The 27,082-nt window shown below is 40.3% G+C and overlaps 1 protein-coding gene and 1 long non-coding RNA gene across 2 annotated transcripts in view; one reads left to right on the top strand and one right to left on the bottom strand.

Annotated features, from left to right (window-relative positions):
• LOC308662153 overlaps nt 1-12,488 on the bottom strand; it is a 29,487-nt gene extending 16,999 nt beyond the window's left edge. The window contains exons 1-3 of the long non-coding RNA XR_014025111.1: nt 12,321-12,488; nt 8,185-8,249; nt 7,960-8,071 (exon numbers count right to left, since the gene is read on the bottom strand). This is a non-coding gene — a long non-coding RNA (uncharacterized lncRNA). The remainder of the gene's footprint in view (nt 1-7,959; nt 8,072-8,184; nt 8,250-12,320) is intronic.
• CHMP6 (charged multivesicular body protein 6) lies at nt 11,951-25,791 on the top strand. The gene is made up of 8 exons (XM_081321698.1): nt 11,951-12,046; nt 14,220-14,329; nt 15,890-15,977; nt 17,209-17,295; nt 17,390-17,455; nt 17,763-17,843; nt 19,901-19,955; nt 23,949-25,791. The coding sequence occupies exons 1-8, from the start codon at nt 11,984-11,986 to the stop codon at nt 23,999-24,001; spliced, it is 603 nt and encodes a 200-aa protein (XP_081177824.1). The 5' UTR covers nt 11,951-11,983; the 3' UTR covers nt 24,002-25,791.
• Nucleotides 25,792-27,082: the final 1,291 nt, after the last annotated feature.

The raw sequence follows: 27,082 nt of genomic DNA, 5'->3' as shown, positions 1-27,082 counted from the left end.
CAGCTTGCCTCCTGGAGTGGAGGGTGCTCCATTGCTGGAGGTTTTCAAGAAAAGATTGGACAACTATTTGTCTGGGATGGTATAAGGACTGCTGCCTTGGGCAAGGGTTTGGGTTATAAGACTTCCAACTCCCTTTCAACCCTGTGAGTCCACCTCCTTTGGCATGCAGCCCTCTCTGCATGTCAAACAAAGCCCAGCCCTCACGCAATGGAGTTTGGGCAACTATAATAAATGTATTGAAAATAGTGTTGAATAAATAAATAAAGCACAGTGGGATTTCTCTCCAGTAAGTTGATGCAAGAGTGTAATTTTACAGGGATGGAGGAAGGAAGGAAGGAAGGAAGGAAGGAAAGGAAGGAAGGAAGGAAGGAAGGAAGGAAGGAAGGAAGGAAGGAAGGAAGGAAGGAAGGAAGGAAGGAAGGAAGGAAAGGTTTTGAAGGCATTTGGAAGCAGGAAAAATCTAGTAGTAACAGAATCAGATAGTGATGAATGTTTTAAACTCAGCATGTCCTTTCTTTGTGCACACATACAGAGATCCCTTATGGCCAGCATACGTCCATACATGAGTTGCTGCTGAGGTTTATTAGTTGAACACATAGACACTGAAAAGCTGTTATTGTGATTTGGTCAAGCATAAGACCAGCACAATCAATGACAATTTTAATATGAGATTTATATTGGCAGATAGGCAGGGAGTAATCCACAACTTTTGACAACTAATGCTAAACAGTAGGCCTAGCAATGGCGTGAAGGTAAACTGTGATAAAGTATCAAATTTCTACTTTTAATTTTGGATAATAAAGACAAAAACTGCATTGTTCACTTTCTCTCTCCTACACATACAAGTACAGCACTTATATTGTCTTTTCCTACAGACCTACTCCACTTAGATACTATGCTAAATGCTAGACAGGTGAGACCATCTAAAGAAAATCTAATTGATATATTACTAAAACTCTCATGTCTGCAACCTTTAACTGGGTGAAGCCAGTGCATGATAAGGCAAAACCTTCCAACCAAGGTACTTCAAATGGACTAACCTACAAAATGCCAGCACCCTTGACTCCCATAGGAATGAAATTTTGCAAAGTTGTTCAGTGTTGTTGCTGCTACTGCCATGATCTTGTAACCCTCATTGGGTGTTTCCTGACACCTTCCCACAAGTCAGTGGAGAAGGCTGGAGAAGGCTGGGAAGCTTGCAGGAGAATGTCAATGGGAAACCTTGCAGGGAAGGTTGCAAGTTGCTCAGGTAAGTTCGCCACACCCACACAACCTATGCAGGCCCTCTGTGTTCATGAATATAATAATAATAATAATAATAATAATAATAATAATAATAATAATAATAATAATAATAATAATAATAATAATAATAATAATAAGTTGGAAGGGACCTTGGAGGTCATCTAGTCCAACCCCCTGCTAAGGCAGGAAACCCTATACCATTTCAGACAAATGGCTGGCCAGTCTCTTCTTAAAAACTTCCAGTGTTGGAGCATTCACCACTTCTGGAGGCAGGTTGTTCCACTGGTTAGTTGTTCTAACTGTCAGGAAGTTTCTCCTTAGTTCTAGGTTGCTTCTCTCCTTGACTAGTTTCCATCCATTGCTTCTTGTCCTGCTTTCAGGTGCTTTGGAGAATAGCTTGGCTCCCTCTTCTTTGTGGTGGCCCCTGAGATATTGGAACACTGCTATCATGTCACCCCTCACCCTTCTCTTCATTAAACTACACATACCCAATTCCAGCAACCGTTCCCTATATGTTTTAGCCTCCAGTCCCCCCAATCATCTTTGTTGCTCTTCTCTGTACTCTTTCTAGAGTCTCGACATCTTTTTTACATCGTGGTGACCAAAACTGGATGCAGTATTCCAGGTGTGGCCTTACCAAGGCATTGTAAAGTGGTATTAGTACTTCACGTGATCTTGATTCTATTCCTCTGTTAATGCAGCCTAGCTCTGTGTTGGCTTTTTTGGCAGCTGCAGCACACTGCAGCTGTGATTGTCCACTAGGACTCCGAGATCCCTCTCACAGTTACTACTATCGAGCAAGGTACCACCTATACTATACCTGTGCATTTGATTTTTCCTGCCTAAATGCAGAACCTTACTTTTTTCACAATTGAATTTCATTTTGTTAGATAGTGCCCAGTGTTCGAGTCTGTCCAGATCCTCCTGTATCTTAAGCCTATCTTCTGGAGTATTGGCTATTCCTGCCAGCTTGGTGTCATCTGCAAATTTGATGAGTTCCCCATCTATCCCCTCATCCAAATCGTTGATGAAGATGTTGAAGAGCACTGGGCCCAGAACAGAGCCCTGGGGCACCCCACTACACACTTCCTTCCATGCAGATGCAGTTCCATTGAGGACCACACGCTGAGTACGGCCTGTCAGCCAGCTACGAATCCATCTGGTGGTGATGCTATCTAACCCACATTTTTCTATCTTATCAAGTAGTAGGTTGTGATCTACTTTATCAAATGCCTTACTGAAATCCAAGTAAATTAAATCTACAGCATTCCTCTGGTCCACTAGTTTTGTCACTTGGTCAAAGAATGCAATAAGGTTTGTCTGGCACGATCTGTTTTTGACAAACCCATGTTGGCTTTTAGTGATAACTTTGTTCGCATCAAGGTGTTCGCTGATTTGTTGTTTGATTATCTTTTCCAGAATCTTCCCAGGTATTGAGGTCAGGCTGATAGGTCTGTAGTTTCCTGGATCTGTTTTTTTCCCATTTTTGAAGATGGGAACTACATCAGCTCTCTTCCAGTCCTCTGGTAGTTCCCCAGTGCTCCAGGATCTTTGAAAAATATAGTTCAGTGGTTCTGAGATCACGTCTGCCAGTTCCTTGAGAACCTTGGGGTGTAATCCATCTGGTCCTGGTGATTTGAACTCGTCTAGGCTGGACAGGTGCTCACTTACCATTTTCTTGCCTATCTTAACTTGCGTTTCTATTCTGTTTTTTATGGCACTGGTTTGGGTAGGTTGGACTGTTTTTTCCCTTTGTGTAAAGACAGATGCAAAAAACGAGTTAAATAGTTCTGCTTTCTCCCTGTTGCTTGTCACCTTCTTGCCACTTTCCCCCACTAATGGACCAATCATTTCCTTAACTTTTTTCTTGTTTCTTATATGTTGAAAGAAGCTTTTTTTGTTATTTTTGACTTTGGTCTCAAGCCTTAGTTCATTTTGAGCCTTAGCTTCCCTCACTTCATCTTTGCAGGCACGGGCTGTTTGCTGATATTCTGCCTTAGTTATGTGCCCCTCTTTCCACTTCCTATACTTGTCCCTTTTATCTTTCAGTTTATCAGAGAGTTCTTTATGCAGCCATGCTGGTTTCCTTTGAAAACTGTTATTTTTCTTCTTTGTTGGTATTGTGCTAGACTGGGCCTTTATTATCTCACTTTATTATCTCACTTTTCAAAATTTCCCAAGCTTCTTGAGTTGTTTTCCCCTTTAGGATTCTCATCCATGGAATTCTTCCCAAGGTCTCTCTAAGTTTATTGAAATTAGCTCTTTTAAAGTCCAAGACTCTAGTTTGGCTGTGTTCTATTGCTTGTGCTTCCATAATGTACCTGATAGGATGACCCAACAGGTCACAGGTTGTGTAGTACAGCTTCAAAATATGTTTTAGTTTCTATCATGATATGCATGAGTTCCCCAAGGATGCTCTTATGCACAGAATGGCCATTGGATATCTTATCTTTAAATCCACATTATATCCTTTCAAACTCCTTTTCCATTAGCTTCTTACATGCCAGTAATTTAGAGCCCAATGCGGCGTTAGCCTCCATCCTACAACCACATTGCAATATAAATGGTATGTCCTTGAAGGTGTATTGTGTGCTATGGAAAAAAATGTCTATTGAAAGACAGTTTTCGTTATAACCTAGAATTATTGATAAAGAAAAGGTATGGAAGGTTGCTCTTTCCAAACCTTCCTTTTATACCATGATTTAATTTCAACCAAAAATGAATCAAACAGCTTCCTATCAGTGGCACTAGGTGTCACTACTGCTTGAAAGGAGAACAGTACCAGCTAAGAGAAGAAGAAAAAATGCAGGAAAAACTTTGGAACAAATCTCCTGCCCCTGAGAAGAGATGTGAAACTTGGGAAATATTGTAAGTTGCAGCTGCACAACAGCATCAGCTTCACTCTCAGGCTAATATCCCAGTGACACAACTATATCTTGCAGCTTCAAATCTGTACATCTTTCACTTCAGCCCTAGGAGTGCCATTCAGAGCTAAAGCTGCTGGTGATGACCTATAAAGCCCTAAATGGCTTGGGTCCGGGATATTTGAGGGAACACCTGCTGCCGGCATCAAGTTCCCTTCGTCCTGTGAGCTCCCACAGGGAGGGCCTTCTCAAGGTGCCGCCGGTAAAAGACTGCTGGCGGATAACACCCAGGGGGAGGGCCTTCTCAGTGGGTGCGCCTGCCCTTTGGAACCAACTGCCCGTGGAGCTTAGGACTGCCCCCGACCTTTGTTCATTCCGCCGGGACCTGAAGACCTGGCTCTTTGAGCTTTCCGGCCCAGGCTGAGAGTTTTTAATTTGGGGTTTTTATATTTTTCAGGGATCAAATTTAATTATTTTTAATTGTTTTTAACTTTTGTATTGTATTGACATTTTTAATTGCCTTGTTAAACCGCCCTGAGTCCTACGGGAAAAGGGCGGTATATAAATTCAATAAACTTAAACTTCTCACTCATTTGGAATGGAAGAAAACAGGCCACAATATAACACAGCGTTTGGGTGGGGGAAAACACTTCCCACTCAGCCTATTGTGGAAAGAAGGCTTGTGTGTTTGTCAGGGAGTAGGACATGACTGTCTCCCTTCAGCCCTACCCCAAATTGCTCATATCAGTGTAGAAAATCAAGCCGGACAGTTTAAAAAGAATCAGGGATCGTCGTTTTTTTTTGTTTTTTTACTTCTTCAGTACAATTACATGTAAGGTCAGGTTGATTTTAACGTTGCTGTGAAATTTATTCAAAAGCTGAGAAATTAGGCATTGAGAGGAAGGATGAGGCAACCGTTCCCATGGAAGGGAGAAAAAAAAAGCCTTCTCCCAAGCCCTATAGAGCTGCAGCATCACAAATCACAAAATGGAAGCTTTGTGATTTCAGCTACAGTGCCGCTAAGCCGGAAGAAAATCAGCTTACGTGCCCAAAGAGGATAACCTTCTGGGAATAACATGGCAGGGATCAATGCCAGATTAGCACAAAAACCCTGTGAGGACTTTTCCAAAGTCCAAATCATAAAGAAGAAAACATAGGAAGCCCCTTACGGACCCCTACCGGATTTTTCAGTCTCCTCTGACATTGGCATGCAGTGTTTTTAACACTCTAGAACAGAACAAAACAAACTGCCTATTCTGGACATAAATGCGAAGACAGCTGAAACCTTCATTTCCATACACTTAGGGTCATATTTCAGTTTTGCCTTAGCACAATGTATGAAGTCCTCTATTGTGTTTATTCAACAAATACACTTAATGTGATGAATGAACTACCTTTCTAAAGTTATGCAGCACTTATATCTTTGGTAGCATTTCCTATCTATCTATCTATCTATCTATCTATCTATCTATCTATCTATCTATCTATCTATCTATCCACACACACACTTTCTGGAGATTGTGCCTACACACACAATCAAATGTAGACACCAGGGTAATATAAATTCTGTGCAGTACATATATCAGGTTTGCATATCAATAGGTTATGCATAAAACATTATGGGAAGGGCACAATCCCTACTTGATTGCTGAAAATCAGCTCTCTCTGGATATTTCAGCAGCTGTGCCTAATTATACCCAAACCTCTCTGCACCAACCATAAGAGCTAGAAACATGTCGAGGAAGGATGAATGCTGCATCCCAACCTAACTATGTGCCCTATCACCTGTGCCTACTACATCAAATCACTGAACTGGTTTAGACTTCCAAAGACTCTAGATTCTAATGCTGATTTCTTAATTCAGTTGTCATTTCAAATTCATAAGAATAGTAGTGAAAAAAAATCAATACTAATGAACTTCTGTTACAAATCTCTCATATAGCAAATATTCACAGATCTCTTTGCCAACTGAAGAGCACCTTATCACTACTTTTTGAGAATGTTCCTTTATACAAACTTACAACTGTTTTGTTGGCAATAGGACCTGGTCCAGAGATCCATTCTTGCCATGAATAGCATTGCAGCAAACATCAGTCCTGAAATGCTGCATGGAAGTTTTTGATGATAAGCCTGTAATGCCATCTAGCGAGAGAAAGCGTCTACAACCTCTGCAGAGCAGAAGAAACCGGATCCCGCTTGATGATGCATTTTATTATGTACAAAAAAATGGTAATTCTAACACTTATGGAAAAAAAATGTGTAAAATATTTGATTGTTTTTTAATACATGGAATGTTATGAATCAGATAAACTTTCCAGTACTGTCTAAAGTGCAAAAATAGACAATTCTAACAAAGGTATTATTTAGCAGGTAATTTTGAAGTTGTCCCTTCTCCTAGATCCACACGACTACCTTGACTTTCTACCTGCTTCTGTTTACAATCCCAAAACTGTTCCCAAGTCTGCCTCTTGAGGGGATATTATTCACGTTAAAGACTCCTGGAATCCAAAAGGACTCATATAAAATGCACAATAACAATGCAACGTTAAAATGTTCGCAATTTAAAAAAAAATTTAAATTTTTTTTTTAAAAAATCAACGCAAAATATATAACACAATCAAATCCATGCAAGATAGTATTATGGCCCAAATGCCTTCCAGAAAAGATCTATCTTGAGGTGCTCCTAAAAAGCAGGCACTGGGAGCCAATCCAATGTCCATTAGGAGGCTGTTCCAAAAGACCAAACTGCTCTTTATTTATTTATTTATTTATTTATTTATTTATTTATTTATTTAATTGGATTTGTATACTGCCCTTTCCCGAAGGACTCAGGGCGGTTTACAGGGAATTAAAACAAGAAATACAAAAATTAAAAAACAATTAAAAAGATTATAACAGTCCCTGAAAGAGTAAAAACCCCAATTAAAATTAAAATTAAAATTAAAATTAAAATTAAAATTCTCAGCCTGGGCCAGAGAGCTCGAAGAGCCAGGTCTTCAGGTCCCGGCGGAATGAACGGAGGTCGGGGGCAGTCCTCAGCTCCACTGGCAGCTGGTTCCAGAGGGCAGGCGCACCCACAGAGAAGGCCCTCCCCCTGGGTGTCGTCCACCGGCAATCTCTTACCGGTGACACCCTGAGAAGACCCTCCCTGTGGGAGCGCACTGGACGAAGGGAGCTTGATGCTGGCAGCAGGTGTTCCCTTAAATATCCCGGACCCAAGCCATTTAGGGCTTTATAGGTCATTACCAGCACCTCCAAATGTCTAAGGAGATTCTCAGTCATCCAGGTCATGGTTGTCTCAAAGGTGCTTTTTTCACGAGGCAACTGGACTTTGTTGTTTTTCTTTGAAGACCTTTTGCTTCAAAGAAACTTCTTCAAAGAAAAACTACAAAGTCCAGTTGCCTCGTGGAAAAAGCACCTTTGGGACAGCACCTCCAAGTCCTGGGCCCTTTCACCTCCCTAGGGTGGATAGCCACTAACAGCTTCTCCCAGTTAGATCAAACTGGGCAGTCCAATTCCAAAGGGAGAAAGCACATAACTTGGCACAAAGCCATGTAGGGCTTTAGAATTAGCACCAGAACTTTTTCACCTGAAGCTGATTGGCAACCAGCACAGAGTCCTGGAAAGAAATGCTATTGCAGTAGATATGAAGGAATAATTAAGGAGTCCAAAGATTACACAATCCGGAGACTGAAGCAAGAGTGAGGAAAAAACTCAAAACAGCCTTGCCTTGATTTTCTTGTATAAGATAGCAATAGCACTTAGACTTATATAGCCTTTACAGCCCTCTCTAAGCAGTTTACAGAGTCAGTATATTGCCCCCAACAATCTGGGCCCTCATTTTACCAACCTCGGAAGGAGGAAAGGCTGAGTCGACCTTGAGCCCGTCAGGATCGATCTCCTGGCAGTGAGCAGTGAGTTAGCCTGCAGTACTGCATTCTAACCACTGCGCGACCACAGCTCTAAGATGGAATAAAGAGAAACTTAGGTAGCTTTCAAGATGAATGTCATCCCTTCAAAGAAACAGACTCTCCTACTTTGTTGGTGCTGGATAAAATAATAGAATCTTAAAAACCTGTTTCTCTCTGGAGGTCACTTCCATTGAAGGCTGTAGGTTCTTTTGGATGGTGTAGAAAATAACTGGAAGTAGTGAAGAAATTTAAAAACAAATATATATATATGCTTTTAGTATTATGTAATCATATTTTATATTTTATAACAATCATTTTATAATCAATTGCCTGAGTAGATGCTTTGAGTATATGGGGAAAAATACAAGCCTCAAGTGGAGGAGGGGGAGAACAGGAGTTACAATGGGGCCCAATGTGAGTCACCATCTAGAAATTGTTTTTAAGTACCTTCTGGTGCCTGGTACCCCTGGCAGGTTTAGTAGAAGATGGGAGACATCTCTCCTCTAGAATTGATAGTAGGGGAGGGATCTTATTAGTATAATGTAAGCAAACAGGGGCAGAGATAATGTATTCTGTTTAGGCACTTCTGATAGATTGTAACCTCCAAAGCCTAAGCCAATGGGGCCATGGGGAAGGGAATGGGGCGTCGCGATAGGATGTATAATAATATGTGATTTTGGAATTTGGGGTGTGGTTCAGTTCTTGGCTACATTGCATTGTTTGCCTTCCTGAATCCACCACACTTTGCAAACCGTTATTTTTTTAGACTTTGTTGTGAAGTCTAAGAAACTTCTTTTCTATTTGTAACTCAAACAGAGTGGATTTCAATTTGTGACTATTTTTGTGTCTAACAATGGGAAAAGAAAAAAGTAACCCTAGGTGTCCCAGAGATCCATTTCCCTTTCTGTACCCTTCTAGATGCATAGAGGAGGGTGTATTTTTTAAATACATTCTTCACAAATCAATCTGAAGAGCTGGAATATGATAAAATGGGAACAGAATTTAGACAGCGTGGGAGGTACCAGCTGTTAACTGAAAGCCTCCTCAAGGCTTCATTATATTCATATTGGTCCTCTTTCTTATCAATTTTTGGGACAAATCCTCTCCTTGGTCTGTAGTTAGCAGGCTTGTAGGAAGACCAAAGGGCAAGATTTCAATTATATGTTTCTGTATTTCAAATCTTTTCTTCCCTCAGGCAAGATCATTATATAAACCTGACTGGGCAACTCTGAACTTACAGGCAAATAAAATGTTATGCCTGTCTCTGCGTGGGTTTCAATGCTTATTTCAGTGAAAACATAATCCATTGAAATTGTTGGTATGGAAGGGGTTTTACCTTGGAAAAAGTGATTTCTAGAAGTCGAACAACGCTGTGCATGTAACCTGATCATAGCTTGTGTAGTGAATGTGCTTTGTATGTCAGATTCCAGATTGCACTTATAATGCAGCTCACCACATACACAAATTAAGAAACCCCAGCATATTCCTCCAATGGAGAATGTTTGATCTTTAAAAAAAAACAGAGAGGATTCTGCAGAAAAAAGCTGCATGAGGAATAAGGTTTTCATCTCAGCAGCTTCTGTGAACATTTGCTATCTCCAAGAAGCTGGAGAAATCCAGACTTCGAACACAATTTGCTTTAAAATTGAAGAAATAAGCAAAATGTGTACCCACTAAGTTGTGGTAAGCTACTTTTTGGTATTGTGCTAAGTTTCATGTTCTTTGTCTCACTATACAAATTATGGAATTAGGTATTTTTGAGCTCCCATTCATACTTCAGGTTGTGTTCATGAAGACAGGGGGGGGGGTTGGCCAACTGTATTAAAAATTTTCTAATCTGATATTTTAGGTAAAGTGCTCTTCATCTGTAGGAGAAAATTATATATTTTTTTCAAATATTCTTTAACTAATGTGAAAGTTACTGTATTTTTGTAATCTGGGGAGCTCCATACCGAATGTGATTTTAAAGATTAAAAGGACTTTTCTGCATTTTATTGTTTTTTTTCTATTTGAATTAACTTTGATTTTGTTTATCTCCTGTGATATTGATTTGTCTTTCAAGGTGGGAGGAGAGCTGATTCTTCTAGCCACCACTTTTATGCTGCGTGCCTAGGAGAGGGCACTATAGAAATTATTCCAATTTTTGCATTTTGATTTTTTGTGAGAGCATTATTTCCTTTGCACTCCAGATTTAAACTGTGGATGACAGGTGAAGCACCTTAAGATACAGGGTAGTGATAGGAGCTTCCAAGCTGCTTCCAAGCTGCTTCTCTGAACCAGGAAGCAGAATCAGGGCATGAAGCCCCAAAACAACTTCTGAGAGAGGAGATTTATAAAGTCCTACCTTTTACCTTGCAGGTTTCCTGGATCATGTTTTCTCAGAAATGATAATTAAAGTGAGGCTTCCTGTTATGTGATCCAACTTAAAATTGCATCAAAAAGGAGCACCCATTGGAGGGACGGAATAAAATCTGCAAGATGTTGGAGCAGGGTCATAATCCAAAGCTATGAGTGCCACATAGATGCCTTTTCAAATGGTTCAGGGCATCTGCCATTTGGCAGATTTTGACTTCCCTGCAGATTCCACTGGCCTTACATTAATACTGAATGTTAGAACCACATTAAGGTTGGGGTGGACTGCATGTCGGACAAAGATCCATCCAAATAATATCAAATCAAGAGTGCTATTTTCCTGTCTCCCTTCCCACCAACTAGGCTTTATGCAGCTGACATGCATCTTGATTCACATTAAAAGGAATAAAAGTATTATTCAGAAATTTCTAATGAGTCTAAAGGTTGAAACAAAAGCCAACTGAAGATCAGAAATAATATTTTATCTAAATATTGACAGGTAGAAATGTGAAAAGCAGAAGTTACAAATTGTAAGAGGAAATATTGAAACAACTATACTGTAGGAGACGGACTGTGGTAACAGAAAATTAGATGGTGAAAGATAGGATATGGACAAAAGGGCTTCCTTGGAACATGGGAAGGACAGTGGTTTTAGGGGGTCCGGAAAGTTTATCGGATGATTAGGGAAGGGGCGTTGAGTGCGATAGCGGAGTGGGAATCTGCGTCGGGGATAGGATATAAAAATGTGTCAAACAGCTATGTAAGGTGTGGTTGAACTCCTGTGTGTGTGTTTCAGTCCACCAAGCCTTTGCAAACGCTTCTTTTGAAATAAAACTTTGTCACTGGAATTCCAAGTGAGTTTTTTTGTTGTTTTGGATCTTGAGCCACGTTCCAAACAACACGGAAGAATTTTGTTTTTCATGTCTAAAACTTACAAGAAACTAGGAAAAGCCACCCTAGCCTGCCTCTTTCCTACAAAAGTTTTTTTTTTATTTCTGGGTAACATTCAACCATAGCTATGCTGCTAAGCCTGAATCCACAATCAACTGAGACTAACAAAATTGACCACCAAAACTGTAGAAACCTCCGACTCTTTCACAGGGAAAGTCTTACAAAAATAAAACCCCCAGGAATGCAAAGAATAAAGGACGCCCTAAATTAGAGTCAGGAATTGAATGCACGCGTCATTTGAAGAATATTATCAATTGCCAATCACCTTGCCTTCTCCGACAAACAAAGCAGCAGCCACCCCCACCCCCCACCAAAAACACCGAACTGAAGGAGAAGCTACTCCCCTATATACGGTAAAAGTGCACAGGATACGCCACTTCCTCCCCAAAAGGTGGGAGAAAGATTCTTAGAGAATCGAAAGTTGCATCTTCCCTCAGTGTGCCAGTAAAATCATAACTTGTCCCGGAAGTGTGCTATCCAAAAAAAAATGTGGGGAGTCTTGCTCTGTCTTTCTTAAGTCTGCGACGTGAGTCCGCCGTCAATTTCGCTCCGAGTCTAGCGGGTCTCGTTCTACCAGAATAGAGCCTCGGTGGCCTCCGTACTGAAGTAAGGAACGGGTGGGGCCGATGTAGGCCAGGCCGCGCGGGCGGGGCCGGGGCGATGGGGAATCTGTTCGGTCGCAAGCGGCAGACCCGCGTTACCGAGCAAGATAAGGCCGTGCTGGTGAGAGCGGGGACAGGGGAGGGGGTTGTGGGAATGGCAGGCTGCGGCTGTCCGCCGGAGGTTCAGGGGGCGTCCCTCGCATCAGACCCAGCAGGGCTGCCTTTCCTCCTGGGCATAACTAGCAAGGCGGAAAAGGAAGCGACTTTTGTTCTCCTTTACGGAGGCGGCGACTTCTTCCGTGGACTTCCTCGCCGTCCTTTTCCACTTTTTTCCCCCTCCCCTCCCCTTTTAAAAAAGTCTCTGTGCGTGTGTGTGTGTAATGCACACAAGATACCTTTTTTTTTCCTTTTGAGGGGTCCTTGGTGCTGTCTGAGCTTGGTTGCTGCCTTGCAGACGTTTCATTATCCAAACTAGGTATCATCATCATCATCATCTAGCATCGATGAAGCTTCCTAGTTTGGGTTATGAAACGTCTGCAAGGAAACAACCAAGCTCCAGACAGCACCAAGGACCCTTCATTTCAGTGTGAGTTACAAATATTCTCCTTTATTCTTTTTCTTTCTTTGGTGTGTCAGTGCAATAAGGCAGAACGCGTCAGCCAATAGTTTGTTGTATAAAATAATAGTGTGTGTTTGTGTAAAATAGTATGGACTAACAAGCTGAATGTGATTGCATAAGCCACTTTTGGCCCTAGACACATGGTGGGAACACGGCCATAAGAGCCAATGGCTGATAGATGGGTGGAAGTTCCCCTGACATTATATGCTGTCTGGATTTGGGAATCTTGGTTTGAAGTCTTGCTTAAACCCAAGTGTTTTGACTCAAATCCTACACTGAAAGGCTATGACAGCCTTTTAGATGATCTTAAAAATATCCTGAGGTTGCGGAGTCCTTTTGAAGTTGGAATTTGTCATACATTGGATATGTTATAGAGTTTTTCTGAATGTCTTGAATGTTAAAAAGCATAAAATACTACTATTTCAATAACATGAGATAAGTTGGAAATCAGCTTAACTGTCAGAAAGTGAAGAATATTTTGAAAAAAGGACAATGTGTAGAATGGAGAAAATCTACAAGTTGTAGAAATGCATAAAGTAAAACGTAGATCATTGGATAGGAGATAATGGATTTTTTCTCACATTTTTGTTAAGGGAAATCTCAAACAACTGGTCTTTATTTGACCTATTATATTCCAATTTCTTAATCTGGAATCTTTTCATATAGTTACTTAATGTCCACTAAACATATGTAGGAAATTGAATTCATATCATCCCAAGCCAATGCATTTATATAGCTTTGTATTGTTTCTTACAGTGAGACTGTTGTCACTTAGTGAAAGTTTTCAGCAGAAATATTTTCCAATCCTACCTGAAAGAACCAGGGATTGGACCTGGAACATTTTTACACTTAATGCATATGCTGTGCCATGAATCACAGTTCTTCATTTAACAAGAAAATCTTAAGTGCCTTACAGTGGATTACATTATCAGAATGTGTCATAACACTTCAGAGTTCCTTCATTACTTTATGAGGAGTCTTTATATATAATAGCTTTCAGTGCAGATTTACTAACTGTTGAATCTGTCAACAGAGAAATTGGGAGCCACTTTCACTTTTGGTTCTTCCATATTTCCATATTAAAATTGCCATTTATTTGTATTTATTACATTAGAATTTAAGTAGATCACTATTGTTGGGCGTAATTTAACTGAAGATATTACAACTGTATACAGAATGGAAAGAAATTTTGGAATAAAATTAAATACTTTTTTTAATTAAAAAAAATCTTATTAGCCAGAAGAGGGAACCTGTTACCTTCTGAATTCCAGTCAGTTGCCATATATGAAAGGAACTGTAGTCTAACAGTATCTGGAGGATCAAATTTTTTATTAGTGAATGAATAGTAACATAAAGAATTGTTCTGAATGATATTTCAACTTACTGTTTCTAATAAGGCACCCTTATGACTTTAAATTCAGAAGTGTGTGAATGCCAGGGGATGGCAATAACTCTCACCATTATTTTTTTAATATTTTTAATATATCATTTATAACAATGAACCAGTAGCAATGCCTTGACTTTAATTTTGCATAGCTTAATTTTCAAATCCAGTTTTAACTTTCCAGTATTTTTCAGCACAGTAAGTTGGAAATCAAGATTGCTGGGTTCACAAGTATATCTACTTAAGGAAGAAAAGATTTTTTTCTAATGATCTGTTTGTTTTCTTCTCCAGCAACTAAAACAGCAACGAGACAAATTAAAGCAATATCAGAAAAAGATTTCTCTACAGCTGGACCGGGAGAGGATTGTGGCTCGTCAATTACTCAAAGATGGCAAGAAAGAGTAAGTCACTCCTGGATAGAGTTTGAGCTTACCGTTATTTATTTACATTTATTTGTATCCCACCTTTATTACTTTTACAAATAATTTAAGGTGGCAAACATATTCAAATATACTTTCCTCCTCCTATTTTCCCCACAGTAACAATCCTGTGAGGTGGGTTGGGAGGGAGAGTGATTAGCCCAAAGGCACCCAGCCAGCTTTCATGGCTAAGGCAGGACTTGAACTCACGGTGCCCTGCTTCTAGCCTGATGCCTTAAACACTAGATTAAACTGGCTTTCTCTATATTATATGTAGTACTATATTTCAATACAGCTTTAGCCAAATGATTCTCACCGGTGTTTCAGCTGAAACATGCTCTCCTATGCTTTCTAGTTATCTGCTGTGTATAGTGGAGACTCTTGTTTGGTGTGTCCCAACAATCTCTTTGGTTGTAGCCTTTTCAGTAGATGCCCTTCAGTTCCAAAAGTTAATGAAAAACTTTATTTTTAGGAGAGATTGTATTGTATAATAGTTTTTCTGCTTGTAATCATTTGGCTATTTCAGGATTGGGTGTTGGGGGAGTGATTGCAGCTATTGTGTTTTTCTGCTCTTTTCTGAGGTTTTATCTTTCTAATTTTTTATTTTTTTATAGTAAATGTAAATAATTAAAAGAAATAATACCTGGAAACAGCTTGGCAGCCAGTGCAATTTAATCACTATAGTGCGTTGACAGAATGGCTGCATGCTTTTAAAACATTTTAAAGGGTTAAATATATTTTAAAGGGAATAAATATATTTTAAAGGGAATGAATATATTTTAAAGGGAATAAATATATCAGTTTTGTTGGCTATAATGATGAAAAATAAGACTTGCTTGACAAGAGGCAATAATTCGGACTAGTTTGTTCTGAACCAGCCTGCTACCGGCCTTGCAGAAAGGCAACCCCTGTACAAACGGCAGAGGCTGGAGAGCGTCTGAAGCTGGAAGGCGTCTGCCAAGATTTATTACACAAACAACAGAACAAGAAACAAAACACTGGAACTGTGATCCTCAAACGGAGCGGTTGCTTTCAGCAACCAGCCCTTCCCCAAACACTCCCTTTATTAGAGTTCAGGGCGTGGCCTCCCTGTGCCTCCTTCCGAGGAGTCCCACAGCCTTTCTCTGCTTGTTCCTGCTTGACTGCCTCCTGCGTCGGGCATCCTTGAACAGGGCCAGCTGTGGGTCATCATCATCCGCACTGTCGGGCTCGCGCAGCTGAGAAGAGGGCCCTGGCTGGGGGCTCTGCGAAGCCTCCAAGCCATCATCAGCAAGTTCGTCTTCAACACCCTCCTCCTCCCCCTCGTCTGAGTCATCCGAGACATCCGAGCCGGCTGCCGGACCCACAGGCTGGCCCTGAATCACAACATAGTTCTGTAACTGACCTGTTATGTTTTTTTCAAGAGATTTTTAGTTAACTTGTCAAGTTATCAAATCCTGAAATAAAAGATTTTTTTTCTATTGAGCTCGGACAAAAATGGCTTGGTATAATATTTTTTCTAGATTTGCTTTTTCATCCACTCCTTTTTTCCCCTCCTTCTAGGAAAGCCAAGCTTCTGCTAAAGAAGAAGCGTTATGAAGAACAATTGTTAGACAAAACTGAAAACCAAATTAGCAATTTAGAACGCATGGTATGTGGGATTGGGTTTCTGAATTGCATCTGGTCACTTGATTTTCAGGATTTCTGAAGTGTGGCTTACATGTAAGGTTCTGAGTTTAGTTTAATTTACTTTTAATATAAGAGGATTTCTTTAACTCAGGATTCACATTGGCTCTTATGGGGGAATGCTGTGGTTTAAACATCTTTTAGGAGTCCTATATACTGTATACTCACAGATAAGCTGACCCTCAAAATTTAGTTGAAACACTGTGAAAAATAGGTCACCTTCAGATAAGCCAACCCTTGAATTTTTAAGCAAATTTTTAACCAAGGTACTCCTAAGCATTTGACTGCTGTTTGTGCAGTTGGGCCGTGATATCTTTAAAAAATCTGAGCTGTGGTTCACAGGTGTAAGCCAAACACAATTTTGGATGTGTATTTTGATACCTAAAATTTTCAACTTATGTGCAAGTATACATGGCACCCCTGCTCTGGGCACAAGTATATATTGCTTTTCTTGAGAATAGAATGATAGCTTTGAACAGCATTAGTTGCTTTAATGGTCACATAATGTTGACTGAACTGTCCCTCATTCCATCTTTTTTTGTTGCTCATCCAGCCCTCTTATCAAACTTGTCACAACAGTAATGTCCTTGCATTTTAAGGAAGGTTGATACTAATATACGTTCATGTGTTTGTGTGCCTTTTTGGCAAGAAAAGAGGAGAGAGAGAGGCATCAGAAATTAATCTGAACAACTTGTAATCCTAGTAATTCAGTAGACACGGATTCATACAGAGAAATTATATAACTTAGATTTCTCCTGCTTTTATTGCTGTCGTAGCAAGATTCTCATTTACTAAGGAAATGCTACTTATTTTGCTTGGTGCTGTACTGTCCATGGACCCCGTAGACCAGATGTGGGCATTTTACACATCCAGTGCTTTGGCTGTCACTGTCTGGCCCACAGGGTTTTGGGGTTTTTTTAAAATTTAAGTATGTCCATGTTTACATGGCTACACACCTTCATAGCCCTATTGGTTTGGCGCTCCACGACAATCCCAGTTCCTGATGTGGCACATTGGGAAAACTAATTGCCCATTCTTGCTGTAGACCATCCAAGTGTACAAACTGTCAACCAGTGAAACTAGCTGCCACAGGCTGCCTTCTGTTCGCTAGAACTCTTCAAACATCTTCAGGTTGCTTTCCTTAAAACTTATGGATAGAACATGGCATTCTGTGATCCTTGTCTTCTCTCCTACAGGTACACGATATTGAATTCACACAGATTGAGATGAAAGTGATTGAGGGCCTCAAAATTGGCAATGAATGTTTAAATAGAATGCACCAAGTAAGTATGACTGGAGCTGCCTGCCTGCCCTCTCTTAAATTGCAACCCACCGACAGTCATCTTGTTTATGTAAAATTGTGGGGTTCTCTTACAGGTTATGTCAATAGAAGAGGTGGAAAGAATCATGGATGAAACCCAGGAGGCTGTAGAGTACCAGAGGGTATGTATGGCTTGTGTGGTCCATTCTGTAGCGCTTGGTGCAAAGGCACACTCTTTTTATTACTTGCATTCCACCATTTCACTCCCTTGGATTGTTAAGGTACTTGTTTACATGTAGCATAAAGTACCTTGCCATGTTAACCTGGAAGCGTGTACAGTATTGAATTCATCCCGAGTATTGAAGCTGAGATTGAAACGAATAGCTAACAATTGTTCGTTGTTGTTGTTTTTTTTATGTCAGAGAGGGAACTGCAATCTTGGAGATCTGTTGTTAACAGCATGGTGTTCATCTGCCTTTTTCTTTGCAGCAAATAGATGAGATTTTGTCCGGAAGGCTCACTACAGAGGATGAAGATGCTATTTTAGCTGAATTAGAGGCCATCACTCAGGTAAGCACCAATTGCCAAATTGGGGAATTAGTTCAGGAGTTTATTTTGAAATGGTGTCTTTGATGAGGAAGCAGCATTTTCTTCCAAAATATTCAGATTACAGATAGTCCTTGACTTAGGGTCACAATTGAGCCCAAAATTCCTGTTGCTAAACGAGACAGTTAAGAAAATTTTGCCCTGTGTTACAACCTTGCTTGCCACAGTTGTTGAGTGAATCACTGCAGTTGTTAAGTTAGAACCACGGCTGTTTAAGCGAATCTGGCTTCCCCATTGACTTTGCTTCTCAGAAGATCACAAAAGGTGATCGCATGACCCCGAGATACTGCGACTGTCATAAATATGAGTCAGTTGTCAAGCATCTGAATTTTGATCACAGATCCATGGGGATGCTGCAACAGTCGTAAGTGTGAAAAATGGTCATAAGTCATTTTTTTTCAGTGCTGCTGTAGCTTAGAATGGTCACCAAATGAACTGTTATAAGTCAAGGACTACCCGTATATCATTTGTATTAACCTTCTGAATCTTCAAAGGATTCATCTTAATCCTTCAAGGTACACTTTAAATAGAAGGATAGATATTTTCCTTTTATTCATAGATTTTCCCAAAAATTTGGACCACTCTTCCAGCCACATAATTCCCTTCTTAGAAAATTGGTCCTTCACTCTGGGATAATTAAGCTTTATTTCCTCAATAGGTATGCATTCATATGAGTATGCCAGTATATTGCATTTTGTATTCATGTTAGAAATAGATGGGAAACAGCTAATGTTAACAAAAATAATAACTTATTATGATCTTGTGCAAAAAGGAGGCCAATAAATATCTCACTCCAGTAAATAAAATTCAGGGTAGAAAATCCTACTTGTTAGGATAATAATTATGGAATTATATATTAAGGTGAACTGGGAAAATATTGGGAAAAGATTAGGGAAGATGTTGGGGATTGTAATTATTTTCATACATTCAAAAGCAATTCAAAATTCAAAAGTAAGACCTAGAAAAAGTGTGGTCCCTCTTAAGATTAGGTGCTTTTTCAATTCTGATTCCTCTTTATATGTTTTAACTGACCAAAGAAGAAGTTTGCCATAGTAAAAGCAAAATAATGCAGTCTTTAAAGCTGATAACATATTTCGATCAGTCTTTATTACCATAAATAATGAACTTTTAACCCAGAACTATAAGTATTTTTACTGGCTGCTGATAGAACTTAGTTCAAGAAAATTCAAGTAGATAATCTTGTGGCATTAGTATATTTAATACTCTTATTTTATTCTTTGGGTAATCCTTGACACGACTTCATATCTTTTAAAATGGCTTCATGTCTCTGTATTTACCAGGCCCACACTAGAAGAGAAATAAGTGATTTGCAGAAAATTCAAACCAGAGTTCACTTTATATCCTTTCTTCTTACTGGGAGCAAGCAAGAAAGAAACAAATAGTGCCTTAGTAATCTTCTGGTTATTCCTTCTTACAAGTTAGGAAGTTCCTGTAGTTCTTCTATTGTGGTGTCTGCCAGCAGTTTCAGGGATAAAGGAAGGGTTAGTATCTCAGAGACCTTACATTGTTACTTGAGAGAAAATGATGGCTATGTATCTGATTGGAGCAATCCACAGCATTTCCTAAAATGTCTCTGCTTGTCCCACACTTCATGGCATTGTAATCAACAACCAACCAGCTGTGAGAAATCTAGAAAAAAAAAAGAATAGTATTGACCAGGAAGTCCAAGAACTATGAACTTGGTGTGAAAAAAGACAGTGGCTAACCATTGCTGTATTGTTGTCAAGAAAAATACATGTCCATCCCCATGTAGTCCTCGTGAATTGAGCTTTATTCATTGAAAAATCCACAGCTTCACCTGACCAAATTAATCAGAATTACTCATCAAAGTGCTAGAAGCATTGTATAAATGATACAGGCTCAAAGCCTTAGAAGTGGCAGACAGATGGTAACATAGTTATTTCCTGTGCATTTAAAAGTTCTACAGTAATATAAAGTTGTTTCCTGTCTGTGGAATATGTGTTTCACAGGAACCCCCCCTTTTTGTTTTTCCCTTCCAGGAACAGATTGATCTTCCAGAGGTTCCCTCAGAGCCTCTCCCAGAAAGGATTTCAGGTAGTATTATCTGTTCGGAGTTTATCCTTTCCTTTTGATATTGCCATTGTGCGCAAAAGGGCTCTTGATCTTGGCTATGGCTAATAAATACTTCATTCAAGACAGGCATGAAATCTACAGAACACTCACAAACAGCTCTAGGGCCATTTATAATAGCTTGTATCAAACTTCATTCTGTGTTCAGGCCCCAGCTAGTTATTATAATCGGTGCAGAGCTTCAGAGTTTGTAGTCTTACGTTTGTATTGCTTGCTGGCAGTTGTTTGTAAATTACCTTGAAAGTAGGTATGGTGTATTAGCCCAGTATTGACAAAGGGGAAGGCTGAAAAATGAGTGAGTTTTCCATTTATATTAGATTTAATTTGGTCCTGGGCCTTTACTCTTTGGAATCTCAGCCTCTGAACTACTTTTTTGCACTAGCTGTAGCTCTTACCTATTATTATTTTTTAAAAAAAAAACAAGTTTTATTGGTTTTCCAATTTAACAACTATATTTAGAAAGCATCATGGTGACTGGGTAATCAAAAATTCAATAACAGAGTTTTTAGTACATAGTTCAGGTTACATTATCAAAACATCCTTCTCTATTTCCCGTAACATTTAATACAACATATTTAAACTAATAGATTTCTAAGAATAACATAGTCAGTTAAAAAGTTTGTCATTCCAGTTTTAGTTAGATGTCCTGTTATTAAATTTTACCTAATCAACAAAGACAGCGTATTGAAAGCCTGGATAGCCGAGCAGTAACTGCAAAATTGGATAAGGCTCTTACCTATTTTATTGTTACATTCCATATTTCCTCTGGAAATTCAAAGGAGCAGCATGGACATCTATTGATCTTATCCTGCTAGCAACCCTTCTAAATATGAGAGTGTCACCACAGCCCATAGTCACCTTGTGAGCTTCATGTCTCATCTCAGCCCTGCACTTTAATCTTTATACTATATTGGGAAATAGACATCATAACTGGTTATTTTTCACTACATTATACTCAAGTGCAGGGGTCTTCAAACTTGGCCCTTTTATGACTTGTGGACTTCAACTCCCAGAATTCCTCAGCCAGGAGTTGAAGTCTACAGGTCATAAAAGGGTCAAGTTTGAAGACCCCTGCTCAAGTGCTTCTCCCTTTTCAAGCATAGAGCATAAACTTTTAAAAGTAATTATTTATCTAGAAACTGTTAACTGTTTTCCTATCTCTTCCCTAATTTTGAATTGCTACAAGAGTCTAAAAACTAGAATTTCCAATTAAAAAAATAAAGTTACTTCTAACCTGTGTCTTAAATATCTGGCTCCTGTTTTTTGTTCAACTTGCTTGTCTTTTTTTTCTGAAAGCAAACACTGAAATGTAAAACGAGTGGTGCTGTAATAAATTTGTAGAGAATGAAAGTTGGAAGCAAGAGTTGTGCAAAAAGGATGAGAACAGAAAAGTAGGGCCTTTCTGCTGTCTCGGATTTTATTTGCAGTGCAAATGTAGTATTAATCTATGACTCATTAAAGCAGCCACATCTGATTTTTTTTTTAATTTTTTTTAAATTCCATTTATATCCCGCCCTTCTCCGAAGACTCAGGGCGGCTTACAAGCTTAGCAGTAGCCTTCATTCTATGTATATGCCTGCTTATTAGGGCTTTCACACAAACCCCAAGCGGCATTATTACAAAGTCAGCTTAATTGCCCCCAACAATCTGGGTCCTCATTTTACCTACCTTGGAAGGATGGAAGGCTGAGTCAACCTTGAGCCTGATGGGAGTCGAACCTGCACTAATTGCAGGCAGCTGGTGTTACTTAAGGAGGCATTAGCCCACTGCTCCACCAAGGCTCTTATTTCAGGATCATGTAGCAACAGGGGAAGGCTTCTCTGCGCTAGTTGCCATTGTATGATCCTGGAAAACAACACAGCTGCTTAAATGAGTCATAAACAGATGCTATATTTGCACTCCTGCATGTTCTGAAGCATCTCTTGCAAACTGAATCTATAGTAGAAGAGGTCAACTATCACATGCACACTCTCAAACCAGTTTTCAGTTTTTTTAGCAAGTTCATTGTAACTATCATGCCCAGAACCTGGTGCTCTCAAAAATAGATTGAAAGCACACGTATTTAGAATTGGTTTTGCTTGGACCAGATTGTAGTCTGCGTAAATGCAGTAGATTACAACTGAATCTGGACAAGTCAGAAGGCTTAGTGGTTGGTGATTGGGAGGGACTCTCCCTCAATTAATGTTTTTTTTTTCCTCCTGAAGGAGTAAATCTACCATTTGCTGGACAGGCTCTTGGACCTTGGGCCATCCTTGAATGCCAGATCAATGAAGTGGCCTAGAGCATTTTTCTAACCTGTATATGATTTACTATTTCAAACCTTTTCAGAAGAGATCGTATTATTTTTGCTTTGCTTACTTATCAAATGGACCATTACAACATGCTTGGTGTGAAGGTGCTGAGGAGGCGAGCTGGAAATGTTGTCAGATTCAAATTGCAGTGGCCGTATCTCTGTCAGATATATCTTAACAAGAGCGTGTGACACATTCCGGCTAAGCTGCCCGCCAACCAATTTTTGAATCGGATTCAAGGTGCTTGATAGTCGATTTCTGAAAGGCTTGAATCCCACCGTCCTCTGTATGTTGTAAGCTCTGAGTTGCCTTCTTCAGATAAAAAAGACCCTTTGTACTTGCTACTCTGGGAAGAGATTTATTTGGAATCTGTGGTGTTGCTGATGGCTCCAGTGCTTTGCCTGATGGTTTTGCTGCTCCTTTCTGGCATTTTTGGAGAGGATGAGGACAATGGAGGGAACTAGAATCTATTTTTGCACTTTCATCTTTCCCCAGAGAGTGCCTTTTGACCTGTTGTCTTTAATGTTGATTTCAGATTGTTTTGTTATGGGGGGTGGGAAACTGATTATTATTTTTTTAGGATTTTACAAAATGTTATAATATTTTGTATATTTTGTCTTTAGTACTTATTTGTGGAATGTATCATAGGCTGGCTCTGCTGAGAGCATGCCGTACATAAATATGTTAAATAACAGATATTTAAGAGACACCCAACTGTAGAATATCACATGTAAATATATAGCCCTTCTAGCAAGCAGCAAGATCTGGCTTTTATTTACAGAGTTTATTATTATTGAGGACCCAGATTGTTGGGGGCAATAAGCTGACTTTGTAATAATGCCGCTTAGGTGTGTGTGTGAAAGCCCTAATGAGCAGGCATATACATAGAATGAAGGCTACTGCTAAGCTTGTAAGCCGCCCTGAGTCTTCGGAGAAGGGCGGGATATAAATGGAATTAAAATAAAATAAATAAATAAATAAAATAAATTTAAACCTTTCCATGGTTTGACTAATCCTTCCCTTAAACGGGCTAGACCTGGGAGGATAGCTCAGAATCAGAAGAAGGCTTTCAGCGAAACTGGACAGAAGAATAAGCTTTTCAAAACAACCACAACACTGCTCTGCTTGTGCTGCAGCCATTTACATTCTGCATTCGTAGTATGATTAATAGTAGCACAATATAGCCCAGTTGATTGGCATGTTCTTCTGTGAGGGTCTCTGCCTTGTCACAGTAGCTCTCTTTTCAAAGGCATTAGGTGCCCACTGGGAGAATATGATTTATCTGCTGTGGCCAGAATTGAAGGGTGCACTCATAATTAAGCACAGCTTCTCCAGAAAGATTGGGGCAGGGAATGGGGAGGTTTGTATTTGAGCAAGTTGGCCTTGAAAATACTGGTGTTAATGCAGATCCCGAAGAATGTAATGGCGCAAACACACACATCGGATCATTCTGGAAGAACAGAGAGGAATTCACCATTCACATTGGAGGGAGCGTTTGTAGAAGCAGGAGGCAAAAAGACTCTATGTCTGAGTTCCTGCAAAAGTTGTTCTGGGTGCAGGTCAGCGAGAGGACTGCATAAAAACCACTGGTTAGGATTTGCTGGCTCTAAAACCATTCAAAGCCAATAACTCCTTCCTCTTTGTGTGTGTTTTTCCTTCTCCACAGAAAAATCGCCTGTCAGAGTCAAACCAAAGCCAGAATTGATTGCTGCATCTTAACTCCACTACCTGCGGGGTATCCCTGCGCTGAATCTCGGAATCCCAGCATGCCTGGGGCATAGGAGGCCTCCCTGCTGGCATTACCCAGCCATACTGGAGCAGGGTTTTCTGCACAGAGTGGAAGCTGTAACTGGTTAATGTTCCCATATCAAGGTTATTTTGTAGCGTGCACACTCCTCTTTTTTTGTATCTTAAATGGGATTAAAAGGTGACTCTTAAACCTTCCAAGCCAAATGCTTTCTGCGACCAGATTTCAGCTACAGACCTGCCTCAGATGCCAGCAGAGCCTCGCTGTCTCTCGCTCTCTCAGTTCCTGGCACACGTCGGAGCATGTTGCCACTGCTCGGCTATCCAGAGAAAAGAACTTAACGTGGAACTTCTTGGCCTTCCTCTTGACTCATTTCACACTGGCTTTTCTGAAAGGCTGTTTTCCTTTTGCAAGGATGGAGTCTCCGAACTTTGTTAAATCTGTGGGTTATGTGCCAAGACGGGAGCATCTCTTCCCTTAGTAGTTCCAGCTGCTTCTGTTAGCTGCTAGTGGAGATTCGAGAAGTTGATTCCATGTTCAGTATGCTCTTGAGGTTAATGCGCTCATAAGCCTGGGCACTGGGGAGTAATGCAAGGCTGATGGGCTCATTCATTAGAAGAAAGAAGTCTTGTTTCCTGCCGGGGGAGAAGTCTAAATGGCTTGCTAAGGGTTTGTGCTTCACATGCTTCCCAGGCCGTCTGCTTTTTCCTTTCCCTCCAGAGTCCCACAGCATGAAGAGGCTGAACACGAGTTCGGCTTCTGAGGTCTTCTAAAAAACAAATGAGTTCAGTCGTAGCAGAGTGCTTTGTGATGGCTCCTGCCCTCCTCAGCTTCATAGATCTGGGCAGGCAGGCAGACTTAGAAAATGTACCTTTTGTTTTTAATGACAGAGCCGCTTGGTCACCTTCATTCTTGAGTTACTAGGTGGGCTTAAGAGCAGACAATGCCACCCACATGGTTCTCCTCTCACAGAATACCTGAATGTCCCTTCAATTTCCTGAATGTAGGAAATTGTTAGCACTATAGTTAGCACTTGTAGGCTGGGCTGTGAACTGAATAGACTTCCCTTGAGTGGACAGTTCATATATCAATAATACCCCATCATGTTGTACTGATTTTGAAAGTATTCAATTTACCTTGGGCTGGTAGTTAAACAATGAAGGGGACTACCAGACGGTTGTTTTGCTTGTTGCCAGGTTGGACAAGATACGGCTGTATTTGCATTGTTCACCAGAGGGCAGTCTTACCCTAAGCTCTTCATAACTGCGACTGCGAAGGAACATTTGAGTTGTGTGTCTTAACCTCTGAATTGCTCCAGGAGGGTTGCATTGATTTTTTATTTCTTCAAGCAAATGGCAAGGGAGTACCTGAAGAAATGCAAGATCCTGCTCCAGTGGTGTCCTGGGTATCGTACAGATGGGGTTTCTTAAAGGGCTTTATTAGACACCCCACCCCAGTTTACAATACAGCTCAGTGCCTGGGGAAATAGATGGGAGAATGCTTCTGCTTTTTGCTTGCCAGTAAGAACAGAAACGAGAAGAACTAAGGAAAACCAAATCTGCAAAGCCCACGAAGAGGAAACACTACTGTGTGCCAAGTGGCCTTGGAGAACAGGCTTGGACTTAGCTAAATCGCTTTGTGATTTCCTGATCCATACTCGTCTCGATGACTCAGGTGGAATTAAAAGTGTTGTTCAGCCTCCAGGAAAGTTCTGTCTTCTCCATTTGCTGTACATGGCCATAATTTGGCTAACTTCCTTTTGGGGAGCTCCTTAAAACAGGGAAGGTAGAAGCAGGGTAGATAGCGACAAGTTTTTAATACCTTCATCCTCTAATGTCTCGTTGCGTACCTTGGTTAAGAGCCAAACTCAATACTGTCTTTCTTGGTACCTGAAACATTGATGGTGCCATGAGTTCCTAGTGTTTTTTCTTACAACAGGAAACTGACCTAAAAGGTGAAGAGAGATTTGAAGTATTTATGCAGAAGAAATGAATGAATGGCGCTCTACGTTCTAGGTATGTATGTCAGGGATAGAGATGTTAACATACCCCAGAGCTTTGCTGCTCTGTGGTATATTAAATAGGGGCAGCCAACATAAATATCTTGATTTAATAGCTTTCTTTAGAGGTCAAGTCCGGAATGCAAAGCAGGGCCTACAAAAGACTGTGCCAGTCTATCAGGCCTGTTTCAGATAGAATGATAGGCTACGATATATTTTTCACAAAGCTTAGGTGTGAACCCAGGTGCTGGGGTTTAGAAACCATGGTTTATAGCTTAGTGCATGGTGGCTTATACAGGAATCTAGGGTCAACAAATTTACATCTCTGATTGAAATATGAGTTCAACCTGTGTCTTTCAGTGGGGAAAGGCAGGATGTTTTCCCTAAGGAGCTGCTTGTATGCATTGTGCTATAGTTTCGTGGATTCAGACTAACTCCAGTGCCAAGGATTTGTGTTCTGGTTTAGTTTTCCCCAGTGATGGGCAGCCCCCCCCCAAAAAGAAACTTAAAGGAGTTTCCCCCTTGAAGGAGTTCAAACTGTAGCAGAAGGTTGTGCAATAGACATAGCCCTCAACGTGGTCCTTATCTAGACGGTACCTTGCCTTGTCCTTGTCCTCAAGGACTTTACTGCCTTTTAAACTCCAGGTAACTTTCAGGCTCCTTCCTTCCCTTGCTCAAAACTTACACACGTCTTTCTTTAGTGGCACTATTCCTATTTACCTGGGGGGGGGGTGTTGTTGTGTTTTGTTTTTTGAGGGGAGGGGGAAGGTATGGTTGCGGAACTGCTGTAGCTGTCTAGCCCTGATGTGGTTTCTATGCCAACTCAGTGCAATCCTGGGAGTAGGAACAGAGGAATTGATTTAACAGTGACCAGTTTAGCAAAACCAAAAGGTTTCCTGCCCCAGCTCTATAGATAAGGTTCTAATGAATTCTGATAATCTGTATTCTGATGGCCTGAAGAAGATTTAGGTTTTTATCACACATGCTTGTTCGATCGTTTCTTTTCCCAGAGAAGCTCCAGCCTTCAACGAAAGGTAGCTGGGACTATGTTACT

The sequence above is a fragment of the Vipera berus genome (assembly GCF_964194415.1).
Source record: "Vipera berus genome assembly, chromosome: 2".
Taxonomy (NCBI): domain Eukaryota; kingdom Metazoa; phylum Chordata; class Lepidosauria; order Squamata; family Viperidae; genus Vipera; species Vipera berus.
The sequence above is the reverse complement of the archived record's forward strand: the minus strand, read 5'-3'. Positions and strand labels throughout refer to the sequence as shown.